Source organism: Cyprinodon variegatus, unplaced genomic scaffold (assembly GCF_000732505.1).
Source record: "Cyprinodon variegatus isolate N-32 unplaced genomic scaffold, C_variegatus-1.0 Scaffold166, whole genome shotgun sequence".
NCBI lineage: Eukaryota > Metazoa > Chordata > Actinopteri > Cyprinodontiformes > Cyprinodontidae > Cyprinodon > Cyprinodon variegatus.
This window is the reverse complement of record NW_015150619.1, coordinates 307,980-327,430: the sequence shown is the minus strand read 5'-3', so window position 1 is coordinate 327,430 and position 19,451 is coordinate 307,980. Positions and strand designations below refer to the sequence as shown.

General features: G+C 37.3%; 1 protein-coding gene across 2 annotated transcripts in view; it reads right to left on the bottom strand.

Annotated features, from left to right (window-relative positions):
* LOC107086906 (glucosidase 2 subunit beta-like) overlaps positions 1–19,451 on the bottom strand; it is a 220,645-nt gene that overhangs the window by 72,804 nt on the left and 128,390 nt on the right. For both annotated transcript variants that reach the window (XM_015378178.1, XM_015378179.1), the window contains exons 11-12: positions 4,842–4,911; positions 361–450 (exon numbers count right to left, since the gene is read on the bottom strand). In XM_015378178.1, the coding sequence (XP_015233664.1) occupies positions 361–450; positions 4,842–4,911 (160 nt within the window). The remainder of the gene's footprint in view (positions 1–360; positions 451–4,841; positions 4,912–19,451) is intronic.

Below are 19,451 nucleotides of genomic sequence, written 5' to 3'. Positions count from 1 at the left end.
TGTGTTTATCAGTGTATCCCTTGTGTGTAATGGTGTACTTTATGGTTTGATTTAGCGCTGTTTTAAGGTACTTATTGGTTTTTTTTTTTGATCCTGGATTTGGTTTTTGGATCTTTTTTTTCCTTTTTTTTCCGTTAGTTATTTTTTTTCGTTTATGTGTGTCGTTTCGGCTCCGTGGATCTGATTGTGATGGGCGTACTTTCCACCCTTGGCTTTTTACTTTTGTTTTGCCCCTTTTTTGGTTTAACTCTATATTGATTTGCAAAGACATTAGAGCTGGAGAAGGAACGTTTTGTGGCCGAAAAATAAAATCTTAAACTAAGTAATTACTGTGTCTTGAGATTGTCAGATTGTACTTACTCGTAAACTTTCAGCTTGTAGCATTGGCCGTTCAGATACAAATACTCCCAATCTGTCCCATAGTCTATTTCCAGCTTCTTCTGTAGATCACTGCAGAAACAAAAAGCAAAAAGTGCATTAATGACTCTGGATATAATTGTATACTTTACAGAGATGTAAAGCAATACTTTAACAAATGATCTAAAGCTGTTTTAAGGAGATTATTAATTCATGAGAAATTTCTAATAATAATAATAATAACATTGTGAAATACTTTTAGTAACACAAAGGCACAGCATTAAAAGGCTATTAAAGATTGCTTTAGAAACCTTAAGGGCTTGTGAGCTTTTGGCTGTGAGGCTTTATTTCTCTTGCCTGTTTTAGTGACTGAATTCTTGGATAGTAGTTTGATGCGGTGCCCCCTTAAAAGCCCCGTTCCTATGCAGACTCCTCCATTATATAAGCTGGTGAGGACCACTCTTCTTCACTAATGGCAGATAAGGCAAGTGAGCCCTATCTCTAACTGTGCACAAGCCCTCATTTAAATATTCATAACCCATAAGTGCGAATGGGGTTAACAAATGTCTAAGGAGGGTGGTTCTGGATAAGGTAGGTTAGTGTTGGGGAATGAATTGGGGTCAGAGAAGTATTGGAGGTTGCATAACAGTGTGCACATGTGATATGCAGCAAGGGCACAGGTCTTGACATTCATGCACTGACTCATTTTGTGTGTAAATTTCCTTTTACAGCACAAAAGAGAGAGAGAAGACTGAATTTACAGTCAGGATAAACAGAGAGAAACCTGTAATTAGTTTGGAGCAAAAATGTGCTAGAACATTATGAAAACAATAATGCATTTAACAGAGAGTGAAAAAATATTTACATTAAATAAAACTGTACTGTTTATTTATTATAAAATATTTACCAGAAAAAACAGGCTTTTGTTAGAGAGTAAACCCTTGCTACTTAAAAAGTAACATGGCAGCCAAATGCCAAATTTCCTTAATTTATCATTAAAAACTGTGAGCACCATCATTAAAGCAGGAGTTTTGTCAAAGTACCACTCTAAAATATACTTTTATTTGCTAATAGCATGCCAGGGCAGAACGACATCAGCAATGACCTTGCAGAAGCTTTGCAAAGGAAATTTGAGTGACTGTTAAAGTGACTATGTATGTAATCAGTTTTCTCTCTCAAATATTCTTTTTAAATGTTTTTTTTTTCTGTATCGATAATGACAGTGTGAAATTTGATGGTGGTTATGAACCATTAGGGTCCTTTTTACAAAGCAGGTTTTCGTGAAAACTTTAAATTTCCTAAACCTGAAATAAAGGAAACTGAGTTTTCCGTTTGACAAAGACAGTTTACTCAACCTCTGTTTCTGCTATCATAGTATCATTCTCCCCTAAGCTAACATGGTTGGGAGCAGGTTTTGTTCAGTAAAGTCAAGAGTGTCCTCTGACTCCGCCACCTTTAAGCCCATCACGTTGTTTTACTTCCTGATTTACTCTGGAGATTTCTGCCATAGTTTTGTGTGAACAATAATAGAAAATCATTAAATAGGTCCATTAGAGACATTAGGTATTGAAAACACAATATATCAGTGGCATTAATTGGCAGAGAATTAAATATTTATAAGGAGAAGCTTCTCATACCGCATATAGATGTCCTTTATATTTAGAAGTTATTATTAGGGCTACATTTTAACCTCATAGTCCATCAGGAAACACCCAGCAGAGATTAACTGGGACAGAAAAACTGGAGGAAAGTGGACTTAAAATACAAATAAAGAACATAAAACCAACTCCAGCTCTTAGTTCCTCTTTTATTTTAAGAAATAATGCCATGTAAACTGGAAATATCATGACTTTTCAGTGATTGCCACAGTTACTGTGCTTAGCTCTTGTTTATGGTGGTAAACTTTTGTCAAATGTGCATACTGTACATGTTTTACAATAGGTAATGAGTGACAGAATGCGCATGATTGGTTATGAAAAGATAGGATAAATCTGTGCAAGAAGCTTTTAGACCTCTTAACATTAAAAAGGTTAATTCCTTATTATAGTTATTTGCTATTAGAAATGATCATTAATAATTATTACTGGATATTCAATACAGGGTACGCATTTTACACCCATATGAACCCTTTAAAAGACCTTTAGATTTTAAGGCTAGGCACTGTTAACATTTTCATGGGCTGATATTAAGGGCCTAGTTTCTGCAATGCTACTAATTCAGCCTTACTCTATACCATGGATGTAAACATTGAACAAACCACTATAAAAAGGCCAGCTGGCTGTGTTATACAAAGAAAAACACCAGGTTAAATGATTTTAAGATCATGCTTGTTAATCTCTAGACATTTCTCATTGAAATTCAGTAGATCTAAATTAAGTCATTGTTGACCAAGAACCTCCATGGATCTGGTGAAACTATGCAGAAATAGAGGAATCTCATTTCATTGCACCAAAATGATTCAAAACATAGCTCAGACTTCATAAAATAATGGCTCCATGACAGGAAATCAAACAATTAGAAAGTTCCTTGGAGGTTTAAGAACTAAATCTGTCAGAAAATCTCAGACCTCACTTAAAAAAGACTCTAGTCAAAAGATATGCTTTCACAGCTCACAAAAGATGCAAGCCAAGATTTTACATGATGATCAGATCCTACTGTATGATAAATTTGGTTCAAACACTTGGTTATTGCAGATTTTTTTCCTTTTTCTATACATAAGATACTTGTTTTAGTTGAAGTATAAAATATACAGGTCAAAGTTAAGGTAAAAGAGAGATAATTGTCATTGCCGTACATTTTGACATTACAAGACTGGCATTTTAACTGTGCTTTGCACACTTTTTGGTTTAACTCTATATTGATTTGCAAAGACATTAGAGCTGGAGAAGGAACATTTAGTGGTCAAAAAAGAAAATCTCAAACTAAGTAATTACTGTGTCCTCATTACTAATTTGAGCCATAAATACTTTGGGATAACCCACATAGATGCCACTGAAAACAAGTTAAGAAGATCCTACCAAGCAAAGCACAGTAGGCATCAAATAGAGTTTGTTTTTCTTCATTAAATTTTGCCTCAGGTGTTGCACAGTACAGATTCATTACTGTGCGTCTTTCCACACCCCTTTAGTACAGAAGGATGGAGTATATTTAAAACCTGGCAAACAGTAGCTAAAATGGTGTCCACAAATATTTTTAGACAGCCAAAAATGATTGTGTGCATTGTCACATTACATTTTTAATGAACCAATCAGATGCAGTAGGAAGTGCAGACTTTCAGCTTTGATTTAATGCTTGAAAGAAGAAAATATTACACAAAAATATAAAGAGCTAAAGCATTCAACACAATCCCTTCTTCAGGGACCAAATCATTAGACCAATCCCAAATAGGTTTAATTTTATTTATCTCCAAAGATAGAAGTCATTCACCTGCTTCTGTTCTGTGTCAAACACACGTCTCCCAGTGTTATTATTCCATGGCATAACACTGTTTTACAGATAACGTGGTACGCTATGTATTATGAGCTGATTCTAACTTTTCCTTGCCATTATACTGGATAAGGATCCGTCCAACTATCCTTCAGAACCGAAAATGTAGATAGTTTTAGGCTTTGTATCCTTGAGGCGTACAGCTGGCTTCCACCCAGTAGTGAACTCTCAGTATTTCCTTTCATGCAATCCTCTTTATGCTAGACTATTGACATCTCTACCTCCTGAAGAGTTTTGTTCACTTAACACTGTTCCCCTGTGAACGTCCAGTTTCCTTGGCTTGATAAGTTCACCAAACTATAGATCACTCTTAATACTCTAGTTATTTTTCAGATTATTTTTTTGTTCTGTTTTGGCAACATGAACATTGTGTGGCTGAGCAAATTGTCAGTCATCCGGGTCATGGGAAACAAAAAACAGCCTTAAATAGTAGGCAACCGGACTTTAATCAGTTTTTCTAAAGACCTTTTAACGTCTACCAAGGAGTCTTTATCACTTATATCACTGGAGCAATCTGTACATCAGGGCACCAATTACCGATGAACGAAAGTCCAGTTGCATCTGATTTAAGCTGGTTTTTTGATAAATATGATTTGAGGAGTGTTAAAAAATCTAATTCAGGTCTTTTAGCTGCATCAAGTGATCTTTGAGTCAACTGTCCAATTAGTTTGGTCCCTTTAAAAAGAGGGTGTCATATGTTGAGTAGCTAAAACTCAAAAGGCTCTCTTTATTTTGGGTACTCTAAAATAAAGAAATATGGGAAACTGCAGAAAAATATCCATCCCAGTTAAATAACTATAATTGGGATAAAGTATGGTTCACAAATCAGGTAAAAAAATAAACTTTGCGACATTGTCCAATATATATATAACAAGTATATAAAGTGACTCAACTTTAAGTGAGAAGTAAATGCATTATCCACACAGTGTTCAACAGTCATCTGTAACTATGTGACAACAGAAGCTAACCTCCCCCTCTAATTCTTTATTTTCTCTTACCTTATTTCCATGTTGACTGTCTCGTAGGCTTCCTCTACCTTCTTCAAGTCAGTAGCCTCCCACTCTGCAGCTAGACAAAACAAAAGGTCAGACAAATTAACAATGCGGAGTTGCTGCGACTCGGCGCCTCGCTTGTTGCCAAACAGCACTCTCCAAATATAGGGTGGTATTTTTAAGGACTGCGAGAGGCAGCGCATAAACATGAGCGTGCTATTTTCAGGTGCGATAAGTGCAGAATGGTGAGCTTATTAGCCTCTTCACACTGGAAAGTGTGTTAACTGAGCTTGTGAGAGGAAAAATAGAAGTCAGAGGCAGAGCGAGAGCTGCAGCAATTACTATATGTCACTTTTATCTCTGTCATTTTCATATGCACATTATATTATGTTTTGAAAGAAGCTTCTCCAAAGTAAGGAAAACATTTCAAGGGGCATTTATGGGATTCAGTATCTACATAATCCAAGGACAGGCACAGTAAGTAGGGTGTTGTGAATAGAAGCATTTTGTAGCAAACCTATTTACAAATGCAACCTCTGCAGAGGAATCTTTAAACGTTTTCATATCTTTATCTCAAGGTGATACAAAAAAACTTTTTGTTTAATTTGGTGACATTAATATTTTTACAAACAACTCTAATCTTGCATCTTCTTTACTAAACCTGTCTGAACTGAAGGAAAGATGAGTAAAACATGCACAAGTATGGTCAAGGATCCATGATGCTGTGGGGCCTTTTCTTTTCATAAGGTTCTGCTAATATGAAGCTAGGCTACGGATTTGATTTAACACTTGCATGTCCAGCGGCAGATTGACTTGCAGTAGAAATGCCCACTTGAATAGGTCGGCTCATTCAACCATCTCCAAATTGTGGTGATCTGGACTGTATCATGCAGAACTGTAGCTTCAGGAAGATAGTGTCCCAAAAGACTAAATCAATAAAAAAAAATGGCTGAGCAGAGAGTAAATTATCTTTCTTCACAGTTCTCAGTCAAATTGCAGAGGTAACCTGTGAATTGCACTTAAACAGAAGATAGGTAAAGTCCAAGAATTGGAACATCTAGAGAGATTGTACAAAGAGGAAGGCAGCGACCACTGCTATAGGGGTATGTCTGCTTTTGTGACAAATCTTCCTCTCAAGGATAAAGTCTCCCTCTTTTATTGATGTTCCCAAACTATAGGTGTCATGTTCTGATTTTTGCTGTCTGGCAGATAGCCCATTTCTGCTACGCTAACTAGAGTGAGCAGATGCCCCTGCTACCTGTTGTTATCATACCTATTTCCCTAAGTCCCTCTCTCGGCCAGTGTTGACCAGAATATCTCCTCCTAGTCTGCATGAGACTCATTCAGTGTGAGTGTGCACCACTAGCCTTCCTGTGTTCCTGTGCTCAGTCTGCCCTCACTGGATTCCCAGCTGCCTGCAGTCTGCTCAAAGTCTCCCTCTTCTCTGTTCAGTCGTCATCTGCTTTTTCAGGCCTGCAATCACTCAGTTTAGCCAGTCGCCAGTAGGGCTGGGTATTTTCGCCAAAGTCCTGAATCGATTAGATTTTAATTCATGCAGTTCTAAATCGATTAATTTCGATTCGATCTGTTTTTTTTTACAACAATGAAAGTGCTTCATCTGTATTTCAAAACACTGATGTATTTATTTTTTCCTGTCATATTAAACACAGAGTGCAATCTTGTAAATCAGTTTAAACTTGAGATGTGAACAAAATTGTCTCGAAAGTGCAAACTTGTTTGTGAAAAGTGAAAAAGTGAAGCCTCACTTGAGCAAGCAGACGTGACACAGCGGGGACACAGCAGACATGCATGAGCTGCATAATCTTCACTGCACAAACAATATTTGCAGCGTTGTCTGTAACAACTACAGGGTGTTTTTCTGGTCAGCCCCCATTTATTAATGTCTTCAGTCAACCTATTGGATATATTTGCAGCTGTCTGCCTTGAGGTCATTTTGAGTGCATCTTTCCTGCTCATTTGAATGTGAACGTCACACACGTCACCATAAAACTAATCGATCTCAATCCCTAGACATCAATTTTGCAAAGATTTTGAATCGATTCAAAATCGATTAAATCGTTTTTTTACCCAGCCCTAATCACCAGTTGATTCTCCAATCTTCTGCTTGTTCAAGCCTGCAACCAGTCTGCCTGCCTGTATTCCTAATGATTTTCAGCTTGCAATAAACTTTTTGCAAACGCAAACTTTATCTGACTCAAATATCAAGTTCCCTGAAGCCAGGCATTAAAAATGATTATAACTTCTAAATCTTTCCCTGCCAAACTATTGTGTTGCAGTGAAATATGAATTGCTGTCAAAGCTTTTTTTTTTTTTTTTTACAAATCGTTAAGATCTGTACACTACGCATAATTAAATCCTGCTTTTCTTACCTTATTATCACATTTATAATAGATAAATCAGTCATATTTGTTTTATAAGCAATGGCATTGTTAAAGTGATGGTCCTTTTTCTAGATGTGAAGGAACATCAGCACGGCAATAATTCTTGGATAATTAAATAAAGAGAGTTACAGCTCCTATTGGATTCTTGTCTAAAGCTTTAAAACATTTCTCACTATATCAACAAATATACACAGTGTCTGACATGTTCAATAATAACAGCTTGAATACCCTGTCAATGCAAATAATAACTGAAGAGGTAAACAAGCTCATATAAATTAATATAGGAAGCAAAAAGACAACGTTACCTGGTGACATCCCAACAATTAATTATGTACACATACAGTAGCTGCAATCTTTTATCATTAAAAGTGGAATACAATTACTTTACAGTAAAAGCATAGAGAGCATATTGGTGCCTGAATCATGCCAGCCCTTAAATGCGGACAAAAAAGGGCTGAAAGGCAAAGAAAGACGAAGGCTGAAAATAGAAGTCAGGACAGTCTCCAATTTAACCACCTGGTGCTGTTGGCCATGTGGATTTAGTGGGTTTTTTAAAAGCACACAGGTTTGCTTCTGACGTCGGAGGAACTCTCACCGGGGGCCAAGCTCTGTGGCAACGGATAGAAATCTGTTTGGGCGCAGCGACCAACTGGGAAGCTGTGACAGCATTGGCCTGTATACCAATTAGCATGTTCCTTTCATTGCATGATTCTCCAAATACGGATTTCTTGGAAAACCTGACACAGAAGTGGAGTGTTTTAAGATCATGGCCACTTTTAAAGCACCAAAATGAATATTGGAGCTTGAATAGAAAAATAACTTCTTAGTCATCTCTGAAGCACTGAAAATCACCAGCTTACCCACAGACATGTTCTCCTCAGCTCTCTCTTGACATTTCACTTACACACAACCAGCACTGGGCTCAGCAATAGAAAAAAAGGAAACATTGAGTCCCAAGTGGGAGACGTCTGACCCACCGCTGCAGTGCTGTTGTACATGGAGGGAGTGGTGACTGTTGGTGAGCAATGGGGAAGAGCAGCCAGGCAGAAAGAATGACCCAGAGCAGGGAACGGGGCATAGCCTGCCTTTTCTATGGTCTCTGCACCAGTTGATGGGCTCTCTATAACCAATGGGAAGCATTTCCTCTAGTGATAGCTCGCAGCATTACATTATCGGTTAAGGATAATCACATCATAATCCCAAGCATGACGTGATTTTAAACCCTCACTTTGAATTAATCTTTTAACACCATCGCTAAGGTTTCAATCATAGTTGAACAATGTATTTATGTTGAGAATTTAAGACAGAAATTCAGAGTAAAACTAAGATGGCCAGTGCATATTTTTCTCTACTGTACAGCACTTTACTAGAAGCCATCAGGAGAGTTGTTAAATCACAGAGGCAGTGTACAAAAATAGAAGAGGACTAACACGTTGTGTAGTGTGCAAAGTCTCCTCCTTTCCCCAGCTGAAAATCTCCTGTGTATCCATACCATGAGCCAGACCGATGATACCGTGTTTACATGCGAGTGGATCGATAGGCGAAACAATTCCTCGGCAGCACTAAGAAAAGAATCCTCAGAGAGTTGGTGATACGCGCCGTCATAGCTGTGCTTGATAACATAAAGCCGATGCAGAGAGGCCACCATTGTTTGCCAGTGCTTCACTTAAGCAACACACACCTTGGAGAGGATATAAACCAGCAAGAGAATGTAGGAGGGTGCTTAGTTGTCTACTGCTTTAAATAAAGGCAACAAACTAAAGGCTGCCATGTTTGTTTCAGTGCACTTTAGACTAGGTTGCAATGCCTAAGTTCTCTGTTGACTCCACTATTTTCATTTGATTCAATATTTTTAGCAGAAGCTTAAAATGACTGCCTCTCTGGAACCCTCACCTCCTTTGTCATTCTCTATTTTATGAGAATCTCTCATTAGTTCAAGAGCTTCCTCTGAGTTCTAAGGGGAGAACTATCATTTAGGCAAAAGATCATTATAACCTAATATAGAGGAAAGGCAACAAATATCAGGAGGCCCTGTTCTTTTTGTCCGAATGACCAACTATTTTTCAAATGCTAAATCACAAATCCTAGAATAGAATAAAGTAAAATAGAACAGAATATAATATAATTGATTATAAAATAATAGAAAAATCCTCTACTGTCCGTCTACTCCCTGCTGCTTTTCCTTTTCTCCCAAAAGATCAGTTGAGAGCTGGAATAAGGACCTACTCTGGTAAAAGTTTGGAACTGATTTAAAACCCTAAAATTGATTGCCAAGGCTTAACTAAGCTTAAAAAGCACTGTAAAAACACCCTTTTTCTTTTAAAAGCTTTTAAATTTGTAGAGAAGCAAAATCCAAGATTAATCAATAGTGAAGAGTCACTAGAAGTGAAATGAGTTTCAGATTAAAGCCATAACCCAATATTTTAACAGACAAGTCAAAGCTTTTCTTTTCTTCTCTTTCAATCCTCTTCTTCTGTCCACATCACAGAAGCGATTCTGAAAGTGAAGCTCAGGCTTCCGGGAGTTGAGGAGAGGTCAATCTCGCCCTCCGCATAATCGCTGTGTTGGAGTGTCTGATTGTATTAGGGTTGAGTGAATAACTGTAGCTGGCAGAAATAGCATCATGTTTTGAACTATCAGTGCAATTCATAGCCTTGTGACTGACTCAGTTTCTATTCATTCTCCCACGCTCTCCTGCAACTCTTTTTTTTTTCTCTTTTTCCTAAAGTGGTGGAAGGACAAGCGTTGCACAGCAGCGAGGGTGTACTGAAATTAAGAATGAATGCGTTGACTACAGCTATCATTGTATGAGCCGACAAAAGCCAGAACTGCGGGGCTTCAATTACAACAAATAACATTTTCTCTTTCACCTGTAATGTTTAGCATGTTCTGAAAAACTGTATTATCTGATGCAGAGACTGTATACAAGGGCATATTTATTGCCCTTCTCAGGACAATGCTAAAAGAAATGCAGCAATATAAAGCTTTTAAATTGGCTTTATGAGGTAAGTGTTTATTGTTGCTGCTAAATTTTCATTTATTGGAAGAAATGCTGAACATCCAAAAACAAGTTTACAGGGCCTGAAATTTACTGCGAGGTAGCGGAAATAGTGTATTATTTGATCCATCCCTGCAAATCCGGTTTTAATAATGCAGGAAATTCCCTCTTTAAAAAAAATCAAGATGATGTTTAGCTACTAATGTGGACATTTTCGGTTTTAGGCGAAGAAGAACATTTCTTAACATTTCTCTTACAGCGCCCATTCTTTTCTTTCTTCTACTTCTTCCCTTTTGCTGCATTCATATGGAGGACCAGCTCTACCATACTTAAAAATAAATAAACAAATAAATAAATGCTCAATAAATAAATAAGCGTACAATTAAAAATCCCCAACAATATAATAAACAAACAAATGTAGGTAGAAATAAAATTATACAATGAAAAACGCTTCTGTTCCAATTGACCCATATTCAGGCAGCGTGCTCCCTTTCTCCCCAAGTCCATATTTACCTGTGTTCTTCTCAAGAACGTACTTGGTGAGGACACGAGTCCGTACTCCCGTTCTTATGAATTGAGAAACGGCCAGTGACTTCAGACTTGAATTCAGACTCTACTCCCCTCCTGTAGATTTGACTGATGTAGTAAAATGCTAACCAACCAATGGGCAGAAGTTGACCCTCTAAGACACACCCCTTCCTCATTTGCATAATGATGTAGAAATGCAAACAGAAATGTAAAAACGACTGACAGAAATAAATAGCGTGGAAGAAATAAATAGGGTAAAAAAAATACAAAGGAAGGATAATACAGACAAAAATATTTGCACGTGCACATAGATAAATACTTAAAAATATATAGTAATTAATAAGTAAAGTTGAAAATTATAAAGTACAATAAATAAATAAGGTTATTATTACAAAGGCAAACAAATAAAGAAGCTAATTAAATGAGATATATACAAATATGTCTTACTGTATAATTTTATTTTCAACCTACATTTATTTGTTTATTGTTTTTTGGGGGGCAATTAATTGTTTGCTTATTTATTAAGCATTCATTTATTTATACATATACATATTGTATTTGTTTTTAAATAAGGTAGATCTGGTCCTCCACACATGCACACCGAAGACATGATTGTGGGCTGCAAAAACGTGCAAATGCTCAATGGTTGGTCAGACGCGGGATGAAACTGTGGTGCTGTGTGTGCTTTGTTGCTCTGGTTGTTTATCTGCAAGTTGGAAAAATTGTTTTAAAACATTTTTAAGCAAGAAAGTCCAACTCCAAACATCACCTGTGCAGTCAGCCCATCAGGATTATGATCCCACTAAAATATGCAGTTCTTGTTCGGAGCGCCACCTTCAGCATACCTGCAGGAGAAAGCCCTGGAAATCCCCGCCTAGAGCTCTCTGTTGCGGCCAGTTTGTGGGGGATTTCCCTCTGCCATTCGTAGTGTTCGATATTTAAAACTTTCACACTGGAAGGAGCGGCCCAGAAGACCACAGAACATTTGGGGGTTTATGGGCCTGCCCTGCTCTCGGCTGTGATTTACAGAGGCCAGTGGCACTAACAGCGACGCAAACACGGCGAGAACAATCCCACAATCCTTTTGCCACAGAGTGCTTGTATGGGGCAGAGGATTCTCTCCATCATCTTCACCACTGAGAAAACAAAATGTGCGATAAAAGGAAGGTTCTGTTCACCAGGACTGAGTTGAATCAGTAGTTGGTTGGCTCAGAGATTCTGGAACGCCGCCCCCTCCTATCCATGGGTTTGGGGGATCATCAATAGATATCCATACAAAATACTCCTGATATTATGACACACTGACACCAAAAGATTTCCAAATCCTTATTCTAGACTAAAAGTAACATTTTTCCCATTTTAATGCTTTCTGTTTTTTTTACTACACTTTTGCTGCCCTTCAGATTTCATCCAAATTAATGAATTTTGTTTACAGGCATAAGATTTTCTCCTGACTGTTGCTCCCCTCACTCTGCTGCGCCAGTCTGTTGTTGACAGAAGTCGTCATCTAACGGGTGTTGATTTCAGCCTCTGTGGTTTATTAGAAACCAAACTGTCTCTGACTGTCATAAACTTTGGTTGAGTTGTACTTCAAATATAAATTAACACCAATAACACCAAACTAGTGTTTAAATCAGCTTAAAAGGAATCAAAAAAGGCTGGAGAATCAGCTGCACCTGTGTGCACAGCCATGGCGACAAATTCTTCAAAGCCCATAGCACTTCTTGTCAATATCAAAGTACAGTATTTAACTGTTGTTTAGCTTTTTGTCTTAATTAGGAAGATTAAAAAAAAAAAAAAAAAAAACTTAATCCAGGGTTTTGAATATTTTGATTATTTCAGGATAATTTAAGACGATTGAAAACAAAACTTTCTATGGTTTCACATTTGGAGTGTGACTTCTGTCTGAGTGGTGAAAAGATAAACGTTAATCCTCATCCAGACATGGCTGTCAGAGTTTACGTTTGAAATATTTCAGCAATGAACTATTGATTTGTAACCTTTGCCTGAAGATCAATATACGTTAACCTTACTCCAGTGGCATGTGATCTTCTGTTTTCTGCTTTCATGTCTGGCTTAGAGAAGCAAGCTCTGTTTGAGGACTAATTCAAAATTAGCTATCACATATATTTAGAGTTTAATATAATTTTAAATGATCATTTTTGTATATTACCGTAAACAAAACTAATTGTCAATCAAAGCAACGGTAGTTACGACATACTTTTTAAACCTTTTTCTTCATGAAAACAATTCTAATCAGATAGTGCTGTTACTGATTATCTTTAATTATTTTCTAAAAGACTAAACGAAGCCATTCTAAACAAATGAATTGGTTAAAATAGTCGTTAGCATTATCAGAGATTAGCTGTGTGTTTGTTTTTTTCCCTGCTAATCTTTCTTGATGTCAGACCACTTTCTGGCCTTTTATGTCTAAAAGTATCTTGGCAACTATTTTGCCTGCAGAACTGGGATTTGTGTCTGAGCTAAAACGGCAATGAACACACACGGTGGAGGAATGCAGCTTTACCACCAGGAGATGTGACGAATACGGACTGGTTTTTTTAATCCTTCCATAAAACTCAGACGCTCAAGGGTTTGGCATAGTGCCATTAAAATTAACAAGCAAACAAACTAACTAAATCAGGATTTTCGTGGTAGCTAATGAAACAAAATCACCATCTATCTCATTGTGCCCTGAGTGATCTTTGGGTTCTCACAACTTTATCTTAATATTTGGTGGAGATAAGTGTTTAAATCCCCAAATTCAAAATGCATTTTAAAATCTATTACTAGTTTTAACTGGTTTCATTATACTTTTTCAAATCAGATTACATTTTAATGCAGTGGGGAAAAAATATTTTGCCAAAGAACATTTTGGTATACTCTATTCTTTTAGAAAACGCAGAAATGAAATATACATTTTTAATTGCTCGAGGATATTTGATAAATACATTTGGATATCTATACAATAAGGCATAACATTAGATCTGCATATTCATTCAGGGTCGGAGTCCAGAACTTACATGGCTACCATGATCTGTAATTGTTAACATTTAAAATAGGAGGGGGGCTCAGTGAACAGAATAAACACACCGTCTGGAATGAGTTTGCTCTGCAGCAACTGGGTGCTTTTTGTATGAATATGTATGATGTAACAAACGACTAGGAACTGACCTACTTCTGTGTTTCCTCTGCTCATGACTTGGTCCCCTTCCGGGGTAACTCTGTCATCTTGCAACACATTGTAATAGCAGGAAGCAAGCCGCTCTCATGTACAAATCAACATGCTCCCGATTGACGGTTTTGCAAGTGATAATCACTCTCCGCTGAGGGAAGAGCAGAGAGGTGGTCCCATAGCCTGAGGTTTCCACAGGACTTAAGCATTCTGACATGTTTAGCATTCTTGCTTACCTTTTCTGTCAAAAAGAAATATTTACTAGAGCAGTTGTGTGAGATAAATGCGAGGAGGTGGGGTTTAAAAAAAAGCAAACATGATGGACAACTGTGCATGAAAAACAGAGAGCTCTCGACATATCTGGGGCTGCACACTGGAGAGCAGTCGAAAGCAACATTTCATAAAGTATCTTTATCTGGGATCCTTTTGGTATGGTGCCAAATGCTGTAAGCGTCAAGAGCTGGTAAAAGAGAAAAAAAACAATTTCAGACTTCACAGAAAGACAGAAAGCTGGCAGCTCCTCAAGCCATACTTCTGACATTTGATAAAGTAAAAATTATCTAATTTAGTCTATCCTTTCAAGGGTAACAATCCAGTGCATTCCTCCCATGGTTATTAAAACAAATAAATGTGGGCAAGTGGTGCATACTTCCTGCAAAAATAACCTTTCTACATATTCTAATCCATTTTTTTTTTAGGTTTCACCGAACAGATTGACACAAACTAGTACATAAACTGTAAAAAGAGAACAGGGACACATTGTTTTCAATCCAGTTTGCTGATACATATAAAAAATGATGGCATGCATTTACTGTACAAAACACTTAGCCCTCTTAACACTGATATCCCTATAGAGAAGCAGTGCTACCATCTCTGTAGAAGTCACCCAATTAGTAAATGGAGATTCAAAGGAGAAAGTTAGACTGAACTAATTATGTTTAGTTAGCACACTCAAAACAGATGTTTTAAATCTTAGGGGTTCAGCACTTATACAGTTTTCTCAGAGTTTTTCCCAGATAAGTGGAGCATAAGAGCTTAAAGGTGCTACTCCGTGTTTGGGTCTGATACTAGGTATGCAGAATAGATTTGAGGCAGAAAACCTCAAAAAACCAGAGCGGTTTGGGCAGTTAATACACTGACAGCAGGCCTACAGTATACTGTATTTCGGAGCTAAGCCATTCAGTGATTTATTAAATTTAAGAGATATTCTGAGACCTGTTCTCTGAGATAAGGGAGCCAGTGTAATGATTTTAGCACTGGGGTGATGTGCTCGGCTTTTTTAATTTTGGTTAAGAAGCAGGCGTGATTCTGGATCAAATGCAGCAGTCTGATCGACAGTTTGGTCAAAACTTTGAAGCACTGCTGCAGTTATCAGTTCTACTAAAGATGAACACGTGAATGAGTCTTTCAAGGTCCTGCTGAAACTTTAGGTTCCAGACTACTGAATATGAACACAACATTTCTAAATGTAGCCACAGATCAAGTTGTTTCAGACAGGCCAATAATAAGATTTCATTTAGATTTATCTGTGATAAAAAAGTTTAAAAACACGGCCGATTAAATCTTCATTCCGTTAAAATCTAAACACAGTATATAAAAGGATAAAACAAAGAAATTAAAAACAGCACTATTTCATGATTAATACAAGAATAGATACCATTGGAATAAACAAATGTTTCTCCATCAGTCAGGGAATAGCAACGAAAAAGTGACTACTGAAAAAGCGCACCTACACTCATATCAATTATTAAAAAGTTTTAAAATGGAGCGGTGACCAAAAGATACCATTCTTTACTTCAAAATAAAGCAAAGAATGGAATCCTGTGGTCACAATCTCTGCAGAAAAACAGTCATTTGGCAATGCAGGGAGTTTTAGAGGAATGACAGGGAAAGAAAAGCTAGTTTTAGTTTTTAGTTTAGGCCATTGTACCTGTAATTCTTTCTTTATATGTCATGTTATAAAAAAGATAACTAAGGTCTTGCATCCCAGATCAAAGTAGTGAAAAAAGAGAGTAAACAATATCAAGTTTTACTCAAGCAATATCTTTTCATGCTGTTGTTTAAGGCCTGGTTGTATGTTACCCTGCAACATCTCCTTCTGTCAAATCCCTTACATTTTGAAACACAACAAATCTAATGAATAACTGATCAACATAAAGACAAATGCAATGACTTTCTCTCACAAAACTGTATTTTTTTTTGGCTTCCAAATATTTTGAAGTTGCACTCTTTATAATTTGGGCTAAAATGTGACAAAAATGATCATAATTTCAAAATATAAATACTTAAATGGGCAAATGTCTACAATGTTGAGAGAAGAAAGTTCGCAAAGAATTAGATCTTTTTTTTCACCTGTTAAAAAAACCCTGCATGTAAATGTATAGGTTTTTGTGGCGGGCTGCTTAGTGGAACAGTGGGGAGCACTGCTGCCTTGCAGCAAAACGGTTCCGGGCCTGGGGTCTTTCTGCATGGAGTTTGCATGTTCTCCCTCTGCATGCATGGGTTTTCTCCGGGTACTCTGGCTTCCTCCCACAGTCCCAAAACGCGACTGTTAGGTTAACTGGCTTCTCTAAATTCCTCTTAGGTGTGAGTGTGTGCATGAATGATTGTTTGTCCTGTTTATCTCTGTGTTGCTCTACGATAGACTGGCGACCTGTCTGGGCTGTACCCCGCCTCTCGCCAATAAACTTCTGTAGATAGGCACCAGTACCCCTCGTAGCCCCAGCAGGGATAAAGCGTGGCAGAAAAGGGATGGGTGGATGTTTTCTGGTGTTATATTAATATTCTAACAATATTTGGTGTTCTAAAACACTTGATACGTGACATGCTAAATCAAGGAAATCAGGAAGGGGTAAATGCTTTTTCACACCACTGGATTTTTCGGCTCCACTTATCTCCACTTTCCCATCATTGCTCTTCTAAATAAATCTCATGTTTACAAGTCTGGTATTTTGCACCTTGCCTCAAATGTTTTACATGCCATATTCATATTCAAGTTCCTTAAGAAAGATTGCATCACAGCTGACTGCTGCTAAATCTTTAGACCAGTATTCATCAACCTTTTGAGCCTCTGAGCAGCTTCAGGGGCACAGTGTGACCCTGAAGTTGTTGTTTTGTGACTGCACAGTTTACCTTAACCCAAAATTAAAAGCAATGTCAGAAGTATTGAGGCAAAGGGTTCAGCATTTAGAACAGAAAAATCCCTTTATTGTCTCACAATGGGGATATTCAGGTGTTTACAGAAGCAAAGGTTATAGTGGAAGTGGTCACACAATGTGCACCTTAGAAAAGTGTATAAAAATAAGACAGGAAAATAAAACAAGCATTTACTCTTGACATGTAGCATTAATAACTGATTTTTTTTCTTCATTATTTTAAATATTTCATCATCATTTAACATGAAAAAATTTCATGGCAATTATGATTGAAAATGCTCTGTTCCGTTCTATACTCTACTAAATATTTATTTTCCATTTTAATTTAATATTACTTTTTTTTATTCCACTCAAGGGCGAATCATAAGTCAGCAATAATTACGCAATCCCCTTAAACTAAATTTTGAAAATGTTTTAGATTGATCTTTTGTGATCATTGGCGCTACTCGCTAAGTCCTCACAGGTTGTTCCTTTCTCCTCCCTCTCTGTGCTGCTCTGTCCCGACTCAAACAGGTCAACAAGGAATTTAAAGTGGTTACTATTAAAGTATTGTTATTTTTCACCAATAAAAAACTTGAAAGAAATCCGCACCTGTTTGAGGGATTTATCAGCAGTGATGAGTAATACTAAAAAGTTTCATATATCCACATTGAATCTCAATGCCTACTCATTGAATATTCTTGCTGCTGGCCTGATGCAATCAACTGGACTGTACTCGCAAGCAAAGTGGCAAGAAAAAATGGGTTGGATTTCAGGTGATACATGTGAATGCTATTTAAACATGTGGGATAAATGGGGTTCTCTATCTTTCACTATGAAGTAAAGAGAAAAGTATAGATATATGATGATAATTGAGTTAATAATGACAGGATATGAGATTTTACATTCAAACTGATAACAGTCATCTTCTATTAGGAAAATCACACATTGCATTGTGATTTCTCCCCTGGTGGCAAAGTAAAAACAGGCTATCCTGAAGAATGGATGGGGATTGGAGGATTGATGAAAGGGGAAGTAAATTTACAAAAATAGATATGATTTGGTTGCCCATTTATCCCGCCAGACTTTGGATACCCTACTTCAAATAATCTCCACCAAGTGGCACCACATGGAGCAACGTTTCAAGTAAAATATTGAAAACAGGCATGTATTGACAAATGTTACGAAGTCAAACATTTGTTTGACTCTACTGATCAGCTGACAAACAGCCTGTTTGACGTATAAATGCATTATTCAATAACTGACACATTTTTTTTTTTTTAGAAGTGCAGATGGACCCCTTAATCTATCTTGAGAGAAAAAAAATGTTGGTTGGAAGGCAACGAAGTGATCCATCTATGCCTTTCTTATGCAAAACAAAAATTAGTGGGAAACCCCAAACACACGATTTGAACCCTTTATTATAATTCAATCTAATTAAGATTGTTTATAAAGCATAATTTCAAAATTTCCTTAATAGGCTTTTGTTAGACAAACAGGTTCAGTGCATATATATATATATATATATATATATATATATATATATATATATATATATATATTTTAGGGATGGAACGGTTTTTGAAAACCGTCCGAACCGTTCGGTTCGACTGTCTCGGTTCGGTTCGCATGTGTTTCGTTCGGTTCATGCGCTGCTCCTTTTTCTCATAGGCGAAGCGTTTACACTCCAGAGCAGAAGGTGGCGGTACTGCGACCAAAGCCAACCACCAGTAGTAAACAAGAAGAAGAAGAAGAAGTGATGCAGCGTAGCCAGGTGTAGCAGAAAAAAATCAGTTGTTGTGGAGAATTGCGTCGTGCAACGGTGTGCAAGCATTGTGCAAAACGTTTTGGTTATGCCAACAGCAACATGACCAACATGTCATGCTAACCGCGAAATCCCACATACTCCGCTCCGCCGCGCACCAGACCGCCTGCAAAAAGCAAAGCATACAGCCTCCGCTGTGGCTCCCGTCCGCTCCGCTCTGAGTTTCTTGGAGATCGTAGAGGGCATGTGCGAGATGATTAAATTTAAAGCAGCAGAACATGTGGAAATGATCCAGGGTTTCCGCGGATCATTAAAAATAATTACAATTCATTAATTTTGGGGGATTTTTTCATTAATTTCATACATTTTTATGGGATTTCGGGGTAACAATTAACATATACCGAACCGAACCAAAAACCGTGACCACGAAACCGTGAACCGAACCGAACCGTTCCACCCCTAATATATATATATCCCACAATGTTTACATTTGATCATTGCTGCACTGAAATGGAAATGTCATGAGAGATGTACAAAACAATATTTTATTTCGTATACACTCTGTGTATACCAAATGACAATAGAAGAAGTCTGAGTCATATACAGTGATATCA